The 16,791-nt window shown below is 26.7% G+C and overlaps 2 protein-coding genes and 1 long non-coding RNA gene across 3 annotated transcripts in view; all 3 read left to right on the top strand.

Moving 5' to 3' along the window:
* The window catches only part of LOC126302228 (uncharacterized), a 54,486-nt gene extending 39,080 nt beyond the window's left edge, over positions 1–15,406 (top strand). The window contains exon 2 of the long non-coding RNA XR_007553133.1: positions 14,790–15,406. This is a non-coding gene — a long non-coding RNA (uncharacterized LOC126302228). The remainder of the gene's footprint in view (positions 1–14,789) is intronic.
* LOC126302212 (NADH-ubiquinone oxidoreductase chain 5-like) overlaps positions 1–16,791 on the top strand; it is a 219,170-nt gene that overhangs the window by 193,247 nt on the left and 9,132 nt on the right. The gene's annotated exons all lie outside the window — the stretch shown is intronic.
* Positions 4,801–6,127, top strand: LOC126302216 (NADH-ubiquinone oxidoreductase chain 5-like). Its single transcript, XM_049991733.1, has one exon. It carries the CDS (start codon positions 5,168–5,170, stop codon positions 5,516–5,518), a length of 351 nt encoding a protein of 116 aa, XP_049847690.1. The 5' UTR covers positions 4,801–5,167; the 3' UTR covers positions 5,519–6,127.

A 16,791-nucleotide genomic window follows, 5' to 3' on the forward strand; every position in this document is an offset into this window, starting at 1 on the left:
AATTGAAAAGCTCTCACTCAACAAAAACTCTATAATCAATTATTAAATAATAAATACCTAAAATAAAAATTATAGTTCTCGAAATAAACAAAGAAAAAAAACTCAAAGAACAAATAGAAAATAAATTCACGGCCTAAGATGAAAAACTTCATATCATTGATTCCACAAAACAATATTTTTAATTAAAATACTTAAGCAAACTAAACAAAGAAATATTCACCCTTTAAACAGAGAATATTTAAAGGCAATCAATGTAAAAGTAAAAGATGATATTCACGAAAATAACCAAGAGAACAAGTATAAACACCAGAATAATAATTCCCATGCTGAGAATAAGAATATATATACAAAGTATAAACAGCTCTAAAAAAAGATAAAAAAATCAAAGCAAAGAATCTAAAAGAAGATCAAGATATAATTCTATTTAATAATCTAATTTCACCTACCAAATTTAAAGAAGGAGGAGCAGCCATATTTGATGATCTTAAAAGAAATCATCATAAAGCCATTCTTGGCATCAAATTAATTATACTCTTGTTAATTAATAATCTTCGTCTACCTAAACGTTCATAAATAATATTAGATAAACAAAATAAACCAGAAGAACATAAACCATGACCAACCATTAGAGAAAGAGAACCTACACAACCTCATCAATTCATAGTCATCAATCCACCAATAACCATTCTTATATGAGCAACAGAAGAATGTGCAATTAAAGACTTTAAATCAACCTGACGAAAACAAATAAATCTTACAATAACACCCCCAGATAAACCTAAAGACAATCAAAAATAATTAAACTTTAAACCCAAATAAGAAATAACCTTTATAACACGAAAAATACCATAACCACCTAACTTTAATAAAACACCAGCAAGAATTATTCTACCTGAAATAGGGGCCTCTACATGAGCCTTAGGAAGTCATAAATGAACCAAAAACATAGGTATCTTAACTAAAAAAGCCAAAATTATAAATACATAAAACATAAAATAATAAGAACCAAAATCAACCAATAAAGGAAAATATAAAGTATTAGAAAAATCATAAACCTTAAATAAAACTAATAATAAAGGTAATCTAGCAACCAAAGTATAAAAAATTAAATAAACACCAGCCTGCAAACGCTCAGAATAAAATTTGATTAATAGGGTAAAATTGAATGCCTCGGAATGGTGTTTTATTATAAAATGGTAAAATTATTAAGATTCTAATTGATAAAAATAATGCAATAACACCTCCTAACTTATTAGGGATAGATCGTAGAATTGCATATGCAAATAGGAAATATCATTCTGGTTGAATGTGAACTGGTGTTACTAATGGGTTGGCAGGTACAAAGTTATCTGGATCTCCTAATAGGTAAGGATTAATTAAACATAGTATAATTAATAACGATGTTATTATTACAAATGTAATAGAATCCTTAAAGGTAAAGTATGGATGGAATGGAATTTTTTCAATATCTCCATTTAGTCCAAGAGGATTATTAGATCCTGTTTGGTGAATAAAAAATAAATGAATTGCTGCTATAGCAGCAATAATAAATGGTAATACAAAATGGAATGTGAAGAATCGATTTAATGTTGCATTATCAACAGCGAATCCTCCTCATACTCATTGGACTAAATCTGTTCCTAAGTATGGGATTGCTGATAATAAATTAGTAATTACTGTTGTACCTCAAAAAGATATTTGGCCTCAGGGTAAGACATATCCTATAAATGCAGTTGCTATAACTAAAAATAAAATCACTGTACCAATTATTCAGGTATGTATATATATATAAGATCCATAGTAAATTCCCCGTCCTACATGTAAGTAAATACAAATAAAAAATATAGATGCTCCATTTGCGTGTAAGGTTCGGATAATTCAACCATTATTTACGTCTCGGCAGATGTGTACTACACTACTGAATGCTATTTCAATATTTGATGTATAATGTATAGCTAAAAATAGTCCAGTTACGATTTGAATTACCAAACATAACCCTAATAGGGATCCAAAATTTCATCAAAATGAAATATTTGTTGGGGCAGGTAAGTCAATTAAAGAGTTATTAATAATTTTAATTAAAGGATGTCTTAATCGTAAGGGTTTATTCAATAGTAATTATCTTATTTTACAAATAGGTCCCTGATTAATATTGGTGATTTTAACAACTGCTAGTAGTGCTAAAAATAAATAAATTATTATTATTATTGTAATAATGAATGTTGGTCTATTATATAATTTTTCTAAAGATATTGTTATTTCTTGATAATTGATTGAATTATCAATATTTATAGTTTCGGTGTTTTTGAAAAAGTCTATAAATATAGATATATCTAGAATAATTAATATTAATATGATAAATACTCACATTATTAATGTAATAATTATAGTGATTGATTTAGGCTGAAATATTTCGTTTGATGCAATTCTTGTAATGTAAATAAATAATACTAGTATACCACCAAGAAATGTTAAAAATAAAATATATGATAATCAATATCTTTCTATTATTGTTCCTGTTATTAATCCAACTAGGAAGGTTTGAAGGATAATAAAAAGCATTATTGATATTGGGTGTCTTAATTTAATAAAATTAATATTTATTACATTTGATAATGATATAATTATTATTTTGATCATTTCAGGGGTTAGTTTATTTAAAATACCGGTTTTGGGGACCGATGATGGAAGCTTTTCCACCTCTGAAGTTTTAAAAGTGGGGGCTGGACTTATTTCCGGTTTACAAGACCGGCGTTTTTTTTTAAACTATTAAAACTAATGTTTATATTCTCTATTTTTACTTCTTTATTGATTTATTTTGCTGGTGTTTATGTTTTTTCTTCTAAACGTAAACATTTATTAATGGTTCTTTTGAGATTAGAATATATTGTTCTTTCTTTATTTATGTTAGTTATTGTTTTTCTTATTGAGTTTGATTATGATTATTTTTTTCCTGTTATTTTTTTAGTTTTTTCTGTTTGTGAGGGTGCTTTAGGTCTTTCTATTTTAGTTTCAATAATTCGTTCTCATGGTAATGATTTTTTTAATTCTTTTGGTTTATCTTTATGTTAAAGTATTTATTTATAACTATTTTTTTGATCCCTCTTTGTTTATTAAATAATTGTTGATGGTTGGTTCATTCTTTAATGTTTCTGTTGGGTTTTGTTTTTATAATTTGTGTTTATTCATATGCTGATTTGAATATAATTAGATATTATTTTGGTATTGATTATTTTTCTTTTAGTTTAATTTTACTTAGTTTTTGGATTTGTTCTTTAATAATCACTGCTAGAGGTTCAGTTTATTTAAGTTCATATCATTCAAATTTTTTTGTTTTTATGGTTTTGATTTTAATAATTATGCTTTATTGTTCATTTGCTAGATTAAGTCTTCTTTCTTTTTATATTTTTTTTGAGGCTAGATTAGTTCCTACTTTACTTTTAATTTTGGGTTGGGGTTATCAACCTGAGCGTTTGCAGGCTGGTGTTTATTTAATTTTTTATACTTTGGTTGCTAGATTACTTTTATTATCAGTTTTATTTAAGGTTTATCATTTTTCTAATACTTTATATTTTCCTTTATTGGTTGATTTTGGTTCTTATTATTTTATGTTTTATGTATTTATAATTTTGGCTTTTTTAGTTAAGATACCTATGTTTTTGGTTCATTTATGACTTCCTAAGGCTCATGTAGAGGCCCCTATTTCAGGTAGAATAATTCTTGCTGGTGTTTTATTAAAGTTAGGTGGTTATGGTATTTTTCGTGTTATAAAGGTTATTTCTTATTTGGGTTTAAAGGAAAATTATTTTTGATTGTCTTTAGGTTTATCTGGAGGTGTTATTGTAAGATTTATTTGTGACTATGAATTGATGAGGTTGTGTAGGTTCTCTTTCTCTAATGGTTGGTCATGGTTTATGTTCTTCTGTTTTATTTTGTTTATCTAATATTATTTATGAACGTTTAGGTAGACGAAGATTATTAATTAACAAGGGTATAATTAATTTGATGCCAAGAATGGCTTTATGATGATTTCTTTTAAGATCACCAAATATGGCTGCTCCTCCTTCTTTAAATTTGGTAGGTGAAATTAGATTATTACATAGAATTATATCTTGATCTTCTTTTAGATTCTTTGCTTTGATTTTTTTATCTTTTTTTAGAGCTGTTTATACTTTGTATATATATTCTTATTCTCAGCATGGGAATTATTATTCTGGTGTTTATACTTGTTCTCTTGGTTATTTTCGTGAATATCATCTTTTACTTTTACATTGATTGCCTTTAAATATTCTCTGTTTAAAGGGTGAATATTTCTTTGTTTAGTTTGCTTAAGTATTTTAATTAAAAATATTGTTTTGTGGAATCAATGATATGAAGTTTTTCATCTTAGGCCGTGAATTCATTTTCTATTTGTTCTTTGAGTTTTTTTTCTTTGTTTATTTCGAGAACTATAATTTTTATTTTAGGTATTTATTATTTAATAATTGATTATAGAGTTTTTGTTGAGTGAGAGCTTTTCAATTTAAATGGTTCTATAGTTGTTATAACTTTAATTTTGGATTGAATATCTCTTATTTTTATATCTTTTGTTATATATATTTCTTCTTTGGTTATTTATTATAGAGAGGATTATATATCTGGTGAAAAGAATATAAATCGTTTTATTATTATTGTTTTAATATTTATTCTTTCTAAAGGTTTTTTAATTATTAGTCCTAATTTAATTCGAATTTTATTAGGTTGAGATGGTTTAGGTTTAGTTTCTTATTGTTTAGTTATTTATTATCAAAATGTAAAATCTTATAGTGCTGGTATATTAACTGCACTTTCTAATCGTATTGGTGATGTTGCTATTTTAATTTCTATTGCATGAATGTTAAATTTTGGTGGTTGAAATTATATTTATTATTATGATTTTATTTCTAATTCTTTTGAAATAAAGCTCATTACTATATTAATTGTTTTAGCAGCTATAACTAAGAGAGCTCAGATTCCTTTCTCTTCATGACTTCCTGCTGCTATAGCAGCTCCTACTCCTGTTTCTGCTTTAGTTCATTCTTCTACTCTTGTTACTGCTGGTGTTTATTTATTAATTCGTTTTAGACCAATATTGGATACTTATAATTGTGGTTGATTTTTACTTTTAATTGGCTGTATAACTATATTTATGGCTGGATTGGGCGCTAATTTTGAGTTTGATTTAAAGAAGATTATTGCTCTTTCTACTTTAAGACAACTTGGTTTAATAATAAGAATTTTGGCTATAGGTTATCCAAAGCTTGCATTTTTTCATTTATTGGCTCATGCTTTATTTAAGGCATTATTATTTATATGTGCAGGTTCAATAATTCATAATTTGAAGGATTCTCAGGATATTCGTTTTATAGGATCAATTGTTAATTTCATACCTTTAACTTCAGTTTGTTTTAATGTTTGTAGTTTATCTTTGTGTGGAATACCTTTTTTAGCGGGATTTTATTCAAAGGATTTAATTCTTGAGATGGTTTGTTTAAGATGAATTAATTGTTTAATTTTTTTTCTTTATTTTTTTTTCTACTGGTTTAACTGCTTCCTATTCTTTTCGTTTGTTTTATTATTCAATATCTGGTGATAATAATTTTTATTCTAGATTTTCTTTTGATGATAAGGGTTATTATATTTCATTTGGAATAATTGGTCTATTGTTTGTTGCTGTTTTTGGTGGTAGTCTTTTATCTTGATTAATTTTTCCTATTCCTCATGTGATTGCTTTACCTTATTATTTAAAGTTTTTAACTATTACAGTTGTTATTTTAGGTGCTTATTTAGGTTATCTTATTTCTAATTTTGATTTTTCTCATAATTAATTTTCTTTAAGTATACTTTCTTTTGTTAGATTTGCTGGTTCTATATGATTTATACCTTTTCTTTCAACTAAGTTTATTAGATATATTCCTTTAAAAATAGGTTATTATTCATCTAAGTCATTTGATTATGGTTGAGGTGAATTACTTGGTGGTCAAGGTTTATATAGATTATTTATTTATTTAATTGGTTATATTCAAGGTTGATATGATTCTAATTTCAAGATTTATCTTTTAACTTTTATTTTTTGAATATTTATTTTGGTAATATTGTTTTTCGTTTACTTAAATAGCTTATAATTAGAGCGTGACACTGAAGATGTTAAGGAAGTATTTTTACTTTTAAGTATTTATAAATATAGATATATTATTTTTACAGTGAAAATGTAATGTTTTATTTAAACTATATAAATTTTAGAAATGTTAACGGAGTTTAACCGCTAATATAAAAAGTTAGCAGCTTTCATATTGGCTTTACATTTCCTTAATTGGAACTATTATAGTTCAATTATATTATTAACAGTAATACGCCTCTTTTTGGCTTCAATTAATAAGAATAAGGGTAGTACATACCAATCTTCCAGGTCGAAACTGACTGCAATATTTCGCTTCTTATTCTATTTAAGGTTGATTGATAATATCAATACTTTTTGAATGCAACCTAAATGTTATATTTAACTACAACCCTTTATTCTGCTCATTGTAATGCTCCTTGGTTTCATTCATGGTATAGTCCTCCTAATAGAACTAGAATAAAAAATATTGTTGATACTGTTCAGATTATAATGTCTCAAGTTTTAAAAATAATTACAATTGGTAGAATTAGTGCAATTTCTACATCAAAAATTAAAAAGATTACTGCGATTAGGAAGAATCGTATTGAGAATGGTATTCGTGCTGATCTTTTTGGATCAAACCCACATTCAACTGGTGATCTTTTTTCTCGATCATTAATTAATTTTTTTGATAGTGTTGTTGCCAGGATTATAACAATTATTGGAATAATAAATCTAATGAAAACTCTTGTTGATAGAATTAGAATTGTTTTTCTTGATTTATATCAAGCTTTCTGATTGGAAGTCAAATGTACTATTTATACTAGAAAAACAATTATCTACCTCATCAATAAATAGAGATATATAAGAATAATCATACTACGTCTACGAAGTGTCAGTATCATGCTGCTGCTTCAAATCCAAAGTGATGTCTTGGTGAAAATTGATTTATTGAGTGTCGAAGTAGACATGTTGATAAAAAGATTGTTCCAATAATTACGTGTAAACCATGGAATCCTGTTGCAACAAAGAATGTTGATCCATAAACTGCATCTGCAATGGTAAAAGGTGCTTCTCAATATTCATATGCTTGAAGTATTGTAAAGTATAGTCCTAATAACACTGTGAAGAATAATCCTTGTAGTGCTTGAGTATGATTAGATTCCATTAAACTATGATGTGCTCATGTTACTGTTACTCCTGATGCTAAAAGAATAGCTGTATTAAGTAATGGAATTTGTATAGGGTTAAAGGGTTGAATTCCTATTGGAGGTCATAGTATTCCTAGTTCAATTGTTGGTGCTAATCTTCTTCTAAAGAATGCTCAAAAAAAAGAAACGAAAAATAATACCTCTGATGCAATAAATAAAATTATTCCTCATCTTAATCCAATTGATACAAATCCTGTATGTAATCCTTGATATGTTCCTTCTCGTACTACATCTCGTCATCATTGAATTATAGTTAGTAGGGTAATTCCAAATCCAATTATGAATAAGTTAATATTAAATAGGTGGAATCATTTTGCTAGTCCTGATACTAGGACTATTGCTCCAATTGCTCCTGTTAATGGTCAAGGTCTATAGTCTACTAAGTGGAATGGGTGGTTTGAGTGAGTTGTTAACATAGGTTTAATATACTTCTCTAGAATATAGAGTTCTTAGAATTGAGAAAACATAGGCTTGAATTATTGCTACTGCTGATTCTAGAATTAATAGAAGTATTTGTCCAATAATTAGTAATGAGATTAAGTTTATTGCTATAGATGGTCCTGTGTTTCCTAATAAGGTTAATAATAAGTGTCCTGCAATTATATTTGCTGCCAACCGTACTGCTAATGTACCTGGTCGAATAACATTACTAATTGTTTCAATTAGTACTATAAATGATATTAATGCAGGCGGTGTACCTTGTGGTACAAGGTGTGTAAATATATGATTAGTATGGTTAATTCATCCAAATAATATAAATCTTAGCCATATAGGTAGGGCAATTGCAAATGTTAATGCTAAATGTCTTGTTCTATTAAAAATATAAGGGAATAATCCTATGAAATTGTTAAATAATATTATAATAAAAATTGAGATGAAAATGAATGTTGTTCCATTAAATGATTTTGGTCCAAGAAGTGTTTTAAATTCATTATGTAAGGTTAAATTTAGTTTATTTCAGATAATGTTAATTCGTGATGGTGTAAGTCAAAATAGTGATGGGATTAATAATAGTCCTAGAAATGTTCTAGTTCAATTTAATGATAAATTAAAGATGTTAGTTGATGGGTCAAATGTTGAGAATAGATTTGTTATCATTTTCAATTTAAGTTTTTTATTTCAATTGTTCCTTTTTCTGCTCTTTTAATAAGGTTAGGTTTAAATGAGAAGAAGTTTATTTGATTAAACAAGATTAATGTAGCTGAAAATATAATGAATAGTGAGAATCATATAAGAGGGGATATTTGAGGGATTTGGATATAATTTCCCCATCAGAAGTAGTCGTTAATTTACTATTATTTGGTTTAAGAGACCATTACTTACTTTCAGTCATCTGATGAATTTCAAGGTGTACTAATTTTTTTTAGTTACTTTAGATTGACCCTCTAATGTTATTTATTTTAACTAACTCCTTAAATTATCTTAGATAATCACTTAATAAATAAATTTACTGAAGTTCTTTCAATTACAATTGGTATAAATCTGTGGTTTGCTCCACAGATTTCTGAGCATTGTCCAAAGAATAATCCAGGTCGATTTATTGTGAATGTTTCTTGATTTAACCGACCTGGCGTTGCATCAATTTTAACCCCTAATGCAGGAACTGCTCATGAGTGTAGAACATCTGATGCTCTTGTTAATACTCGTACTTCTGTATTTATTGGTAGGATTGTTCGGTTATCTACATCTAGTAGTCGGAATCCATCATTTTCTAGGTCTTGTTCTGGTGTTATATAAGTGTCAAATTCTACGTCTATGAAGTCTGAATATTTATATCTTCAATATCATTGTCGTCCAATGGTTTTAATTGTAATTATTGCATCTACTGAATCATCAAGTAAATATAATAGTCGTAATGATGGAAGGGCAATAAAAATTAATGTAATTGCTGGTAAAGCTGTTCAGTATTGTTTCAATTAAATGTCCATGAAGTATATTACGGTTAGTATAGGCAATAAATAATATATAACTTAGGGCATAACCTACAATTACTGTAATTAATAATAATACGACCATAGTATGATCATGAAAGAATGATAATTGCTCCATTAATGGTGAAGCTCCATCTTGAAGAGATAAATTTGATCATGTTGCCATTAATAAATATTTTCTAATAAAAGGTCAAACCTTTATTTGTAGAGCTTAAATCTACTGCACTAATCTGCCATATTAGAATCTAGAGATTAATGGTAATTCTGAGTAACTATGTTCTGCAGGAGGGTTATTTTGTAGTCATTCTGTTGATCTTCTTATGTTAGCTCTAAATATAATTGCTCGGTTTGTAATCATTCTTTCTCATATAATTACAATGAATATAATGATTCCTACAATAGAAATTGTAGACCCAATTCTTGATACTACGTTTCATGATGTATATGCGTCTGGGTAGTCAGAGTATCGTCGAGGTATTCCTGCTAATCCTAGGAAGCGTTGAGGAAAGAATGTTAAATTTACTCCAATGAATATAATTGTAAATTGGATTTTTAATCATGTATTATTTATAGTTAATCCTGTAAATAGTGGATATCATTGAATGACACCTCCTATAATTGCAAATACTGCTCCTATAGATAATACATAATGAAAGTGGGCTACTACATAATATGTATCATGTAATACAATATCAAGTGATGAATTTGCTAATACTAATCCTGTTAATCCACCAATTGTAAATAGGAAAATAAATCCTAGAGCTCATAATAATGGTGGATTGAACTTGAATTTAGTTCCATATAATGTAGCTAATCATCTAAATACCTTAATTCCTGTAGGTACAGCAATAATTATTGTTGCTGATGTAAAATATGCTCGTGTGTCAACATCCATTCCTACTGTAAATATATGATGTGCTCATACAATAAATCCTATTAGTCCAATTGATAGTATAGCATAAATTATACCTAATGTTCCAAATGATTCAATTTTTCCTCTTTCCTGACATACAATATGTGAAATAATTCCGAACCCCGGTAGAATTAAAATATAAACTTCTGGGTGTCCAAAGAATCAAAATAGATGTTGATATAGAATTGGGTCACCCCCTCCTGCAGGGTCAAAGAATGATGTATTTAAATTTCGATCTGTTAATAATATAGTAATAGCTCCTGCTAAAACTGGAAGTGAAAGAAGGAGAAGTAATGCTGTAATAGCTACAGATCATACAAATAAAGGTGTTTGATCTAAAGTTATAGTTTCTGATCGTATATTAATTGCTGTTGTAATGAAATTCACTGCACCAAGAATAGATGATACACCTGCTAAGTGCAGTGAAAAAATAGCTAGATCTACAGATGCACCCCCGTGTGCAATAGCTCCTGCTAGAGGAGGGTAAACTGTTCATCCTGTACCAGCACCATTATCTACTATAGAAGATGTAAGAAGAAGGGTTAGTGAAGGTGGTAGTAATCAAAAACTTATATTATTTATTCGTGGAAATGCTATATCTGGTGCACCAATTATTAGTGGAACAAGTCAATTACCAAATCCACCAATTATAATAGGTATTACTATAAAGAAAATTATTACGAATGCGTGAGCTGTAATAATAACATTATAAATCTGGTCATCCCCAATTAGAGATCCGGGTTGGCCAAGTTCAGCACGAATAAGTATTCTTATTGATGTTCCTACTATTCCTGCTCATGCTCCAAATATGAAGTATAAAGTACCAATGTCCTTATGGTTTGTTGAGAATAATCATTTTTGCGGTAAGATGGCTGAATTTTAGGTGGTAGACTGTAAATCTACTTATGAGATGTTTTCTCTCTTATCATATTTAGGTCTTATATTCAATTATGATTCTAGACTGCAATTCTAGAGGTGTAAAATTTTACTAAGGCCTAAAAGATTATTCTTTTAATTATAACTTTGAAGGTTATTAGTTTGATTAACTTAAGTCCTTAGTATAATGAAATTAAGGTTGATGTTGAAATCAATCCTATTGTTGAAATTATTACTGTTATAGGAAGAATGATTCTTGATTTTTGGGACTTTATCTTTATAGATCACGAATTTTCTGTGTATGATATAATTAGAGCTGAGAATCTAATACGTATATAGTAGTAGAGTGTAATTGTAGTTAATACAACTATAATAGTTATAATAGTTGTTATATTGTTTTCTATTAATGATTGTATTACAATTCATTTTGGTAAGAATCCAAGGAATGGTGGTAGTCCACCTAAAGATAATAAAGATAAGAATATTATGAATTTAATTTCGGTTTTTATATTTCTGGCTGAATAAATTTGATTTATGAAAAATAAATTTATTTGCTTAAATAATAAAACTATAATTAATCTTAATAGTGAGTAAATAATGAAGTATAGCTCTCAGATGTTTTCTCTGACTGTTAATGATCTAATTATTCAACCTAGATGTCTGATTGATGAATATGCTAAAAGTTGTCGTAAGGATGTTTGATTTAAACCTCCTATTGCCCCAATAATAATTCTTAAGATAATAATTGTTCAAATAAAAGTTCTTAATTGAATACAATAAGATAAGACCATTATTGGGGCGATTTTTTGTCATGTTATTAATGTTAAACAATTATTTCATCTTGATGCTCCTATAACTTCTGGAAATCAGAAATGGAAAGGTGCAGCTCCAATCTTTAATAATAGTCTAGATCTAATTATTATTGATGGGATAAATTCTGTTTCCCATCCCATGGGATATTTTATTTGAATCAGCAAAATTGAAAATAATAATATTGTCGATTCTATTGCTTGGACAATAAAATATTTAATTGATGATTCATTTATTATTATATTTTTATTTCTTGTTAGGAGCGGAATAAATGAAAGTAAGTTGATCTCAAGTCCTATTCAAACCCCAAATCAGGAATTTGATGAAATGGACAGGATCGTTCCTATCATTAATGTTGATAGGAAGAGAAGTTTTGTAGAGTTGTTGGTCATTAAAAAGGAGAGGATTGATACCTCTATAAATGGGGTATGAACCCATTAGCTTCATTAGCTTACCTTTTTACATTAAGGTGTATGATGCGCGTTAGTTTTTGATACTAAAGGAGGTAGTTTAATTCTATCTTATGTAATTTTAATGAAGGTAATTTTATTTACTTTATTTACCCTATCAAGGTAACCCCTTAATCAGGCACTTCATTTATTTAATATATAAATCGAAAGTTTTTTTTTAAATTCTTTTATGTATTATTTTGTTTAATTAGGATTAATTTATCCTGCTCATTTTTTTTTATATATATATATAATAAATAATTTATATTAATATATTACATTTAATTGAAATTAAAGTATTATAAGTTCATCTTACCATTATCAATTGATTATTTTAATGCAATTATTTACCTAGGATTATAGCTACTTATGTTTTTAGCTTAAAATAGGTTATTATAATATAATATATATAATAATATGTAATTTAATATTTAATATTATTATAATTGGATATAATAAATAAAATTATTAATTTAAATATAAAATATTATAATTAATATAAATAATTATATTAATTATAATAATATAATTATGTAAATTATCTATAATTAGATTATTTAACTAATATATATGAAAGTTAACTTAATATAAAAAAAAGAATTCATATTAATAACATATTATATTAAATTACATAATTGTATAAAATATATTTATTATATTATTTAATCTTTCTTTATTTATTAGTGAAAAGAAAGATTAAATAAGAAAGAATATAATACATTTATTGCTATACATGTTCCATATTAATCTTTAATTATATATAATAGAGAAGTTGTTGTGGTCATACATAGGGGCGTTTCTTTTTTTTTTGCTAATGTTTGTGGTTTTTTTTCTTTTTTTTTCTTTAAATATTTGAATCTTTTATTTTTTCCTGAATTAATAGATTTAAAATTTTCTTATTTTTTATTTTTAAAAGTTTTATTCTTGCTTGTTTATTCACTTTTTCTTTGTATTATATGTAAGTTTTGTTAGACTAAATGTTCTTTTTGCAGTAATTTGATTTAATTACCAAGTGATTTTGGATTTAGCAATTGATTTAGTATCGGCATAATTCGTGCCAGCAGCCGCGGTTATACGATTGATACAAGTGAATATTATTGGTTAAAACAGTTGTTTATATTATTAGGGTTGAAATATAAATTTGTAAGGTGAAATGTTAAAATTTATTTGTGGCCCTTTTTATGAATCTATGAAATTTAAATAATAAACTAGGATTAGATACCCTATTATTTTAAATGTTAATTATATTTACCAGGGTACTATTAGTTAAGGTCTTTAAACCCAAAGAATTTTGCGGTATCTCATTCCATTCAGAGGAACCTACCCCATGATTGATAATACACGATTTACTCTACTTAATTTATTTGTTTGTATATCTCCGTTATCAGAGAATCTTTTTAGAGTTATAATTCTCAAGATTTATAATTATAAAATATTTCAGGTCAAGGTGCAGCTTATAGTTAAGAGGAGGTGGGTTACAATAGATTTTTGTTTATAACGGATTTGATAGTGAAATACTGTTAATGAAGGTGGATTTGATAGTAATTTAATTTATTTAATTTAACTGATATTGGCTCTGAGATGTGTACACATCGCCCGTCGCTCTCATTATTGATTATTCTATTTTATTTTAAAGTAGCTTCAATTTAGATGAGATAAGTCGTAACATAGTAGATGTACTGGAAAGTGTATCTAGGAAGAGTTTCAAGATATAACTTATTAGTAAAGTGTTTCATTTACACTGAAAATTTTTCTGTGCAAATTAGGATATCTTGATTATTTATTTTATTATATTTATTTTTTGTTTATTGAATTATTTAATATAAATAATTTTATTGTATTTTTGTCTTAGTATATTTTATAGAATTGATTTTTTAAATTATAGTTTATTGGTAATGTAAGTGTTTTATGAAATATTATTTTAAATTTTTTTAAGTAGATTTTATTTATTGTACCTTTTGTATCAGGGTTTATCAAAATTTTAGTATTTATTTTACTTGTCTCGATTTGGGTTGATTTATAAATAATTTATAGTTAATGTATCATAATTATTATTAAAATATTTATAGAAATGAGATGTTAATCGTTTCCCAATATATCTAGTTTCTTAAGAAAAAATTTAATTTTTTAAAGTTATTTGTTTTTATTTAATTTTTTAAGTAAAAATATTAACTTATTTATTCTTTAAGGGATAAGCTTTGAAGTTAATAACCTATAATTTATTTTATAGAAATATAATAGTAAGCTTTAAACCAGCTATCTTTAAGATTACGTTTTAGTTCATTATTTTTTATTTTGATTTTATAAATATTTTAGGTTTTTTATTAAGATTATTAATTTAATTTTAAATTTTTGTAATAATGATAGAATTAGTATATTTATTTGTATGAAATTTTTACCTTGTGAACTTATTATAAGGAACTAGGCAAAATTGATTTCCGAGTGTTTATCAAAAACATGTCCTCTTGTTTATATTTTGAGGTCTGGCCTGCTCACTGAGCGTATTTTTAAAGAGCCGCGGTATTTTGACCGTGCAAAGGTAGCATAATCATTAGTCTCTTAATTAGTGGCTGGAATGAATGGCTTGACGAGAAATCAACTGTCTCTTAATAAATTTTTGAATTTAACTTTTGAGTCAAAAGGCTTAAATTCTTCTTTAGGACGAGAAGACCCTATAGAGCTTGACATTTTACTTTTATATAGTTTTTTGTTTGTCTTTCTATATTTAATGATGATGTTTTGTTGGGGTGACATGAAGAATAGATAAACTCTTCATTATTATATCATTTATTTATGTTTGTTATTTTGATCCATAATTTATGATCATAAGATTAAGTTACCTTAGGGATAACAGCGTAATTGTTTTTGAGAGCTCATATCGACAAAGCAGATTGCGACCTCGATGTTGGATTAAGAAAAATTTTGGGTGCAGGAGCCCAATGATTAGGTCTGTTCGACCTTTAAATTCTTACATGATCTGAGTTCAGACCGGCGTGAGCCAGGTCGGTTTCTATCCTAAGATTGTTAATCCATATTAGTACGAAAGGACCATATGGTTAAAATATTTTTTGTTATATTGATTTATATTAATTTATTTACTATATTGACAGATTAATGTGTTGAATTTAGAATTCATTTATGTAGATTTTTTCTACAAATAGTATTGATACTTTATGATTTATTTATATTTATTTTGAATTTTCTTTTATTGGTTATTTGTGTTTTAATTAGTGTTGCCTTTTTAACTTTATTAGAGCGTAAGGTTTTAGGTTATATTCAGATTCGAAAGGGTCCAAATAAGGTAGGTTTTGTTGGAATTCCTCAGCCATTTAGAGATGCTATTAAGTTAATTTGTAAGGAGCAGCCAATTCCTATTATATCTAATTACCTACTTTATTATTTTTCCCCTGTTTTTAATTTAATGATTTCTTTAGCCGTTTGAGTAATTTTTCCTTATTTAACTTATATGTGTTCTTTTTCTTATGGATTTTTATTTTTTTTATGTTGTACTAGATTAGGTGTTTATACTGTTATAATTGCTGGTTGATCTTCTAATTCAAATTATTCATTATTAGGTTCTCTTCGTTCTGTTGCTCAAACAATTTCTTATGAAGTTAGTTTAGCTTTAATTTTATTGTCTTTAATTATTTTAATTGGTAGTTTTAATATGTTTGATTTTATAAACTATCAGCTTTATTGTTGATTTATTATTATTTCTTTTCCTTTAGCTTTAGCTTGTTTTGCTTCTTGCTTAGCTGAAACTAATCGTACTCCTTTTGATTTTGCTGAAGGGGAATCTGAGTTAGTTTCAGGATTTAATATTGAGTATGGTGCAGGTGGTTTTACTTTAATTTTTTTAGCTGAATATACTAGAATTGTCTTCATAAGAATGTTATTGGCTTTAATTTTTTTGGGTGGTGATTTTTATTCTTTTATATTTTTTATTAAGCTTGCTATTATATCTTTTGGTTTTATTTGGGTTCGTGGAACATTACCACGGTTCCGTTATGATAAATTAATGTACTTAGCTTGAAAAAGTTTTTTACCTTTATCTTTGAATTTTTTTATTTTCTTTGTTGGTTTAAAGATTTTATTTATCTCATTTGTTTAGTGAAATTTTTTGAGAAAAGTTAATAGAAGAGTTAAACTTCTAATTTTATGTTTTCAAAACATATGCTTTTCCTAAGCTAATTAACTTTATTCCTTAATTAATTTATCTCATGCGTTTGCGAGATGGACATTAATTAAGAAATATGTGAAGTAAATAATTGTTAAGATTTGACCTGTTATAATATAAGGTTCTTCAACAGGTCGTTTACCAATTCACGTTAGTAAGCATACAACAACTACTATAATTCAGAATAAAATTTGATTAATAGGGTAAAATTGAATGCCTCGGAATGGTGTTTTATTATAAAATGGTAAAATTATTAAGATTCTAATTGATAAAAATAATGCAATAACACCTCCTAACTTATTAGGG

The sequence above is a fragment of the Schistocerca gregaria genome, unplaced genomic scaffold, assembly GCF_023897955.1.
Source record: "Schistocerca gregaria isolate iqSchGreg1 unplaced genomic scaffold, iqSchGreg1.2 ptg000169l, whole genome shotgun sequence".
NCBI classification, from domain to species: Eukaryota; Metazoa; Arthropoda; class Insecta; order Orthoptera; family Acrididae; genus Schistocerca; species Schistocerca gregaria.

Excerpts from the sequence above, each read along its gene's own strand:
- LOC126302216 (XM_049991733.1), top strand. The coding sequence starts at position 5,168 with ATGGCTGGATTGGGCGCTAATTTTGAGTTTGATTTAAAGAAGATTATT.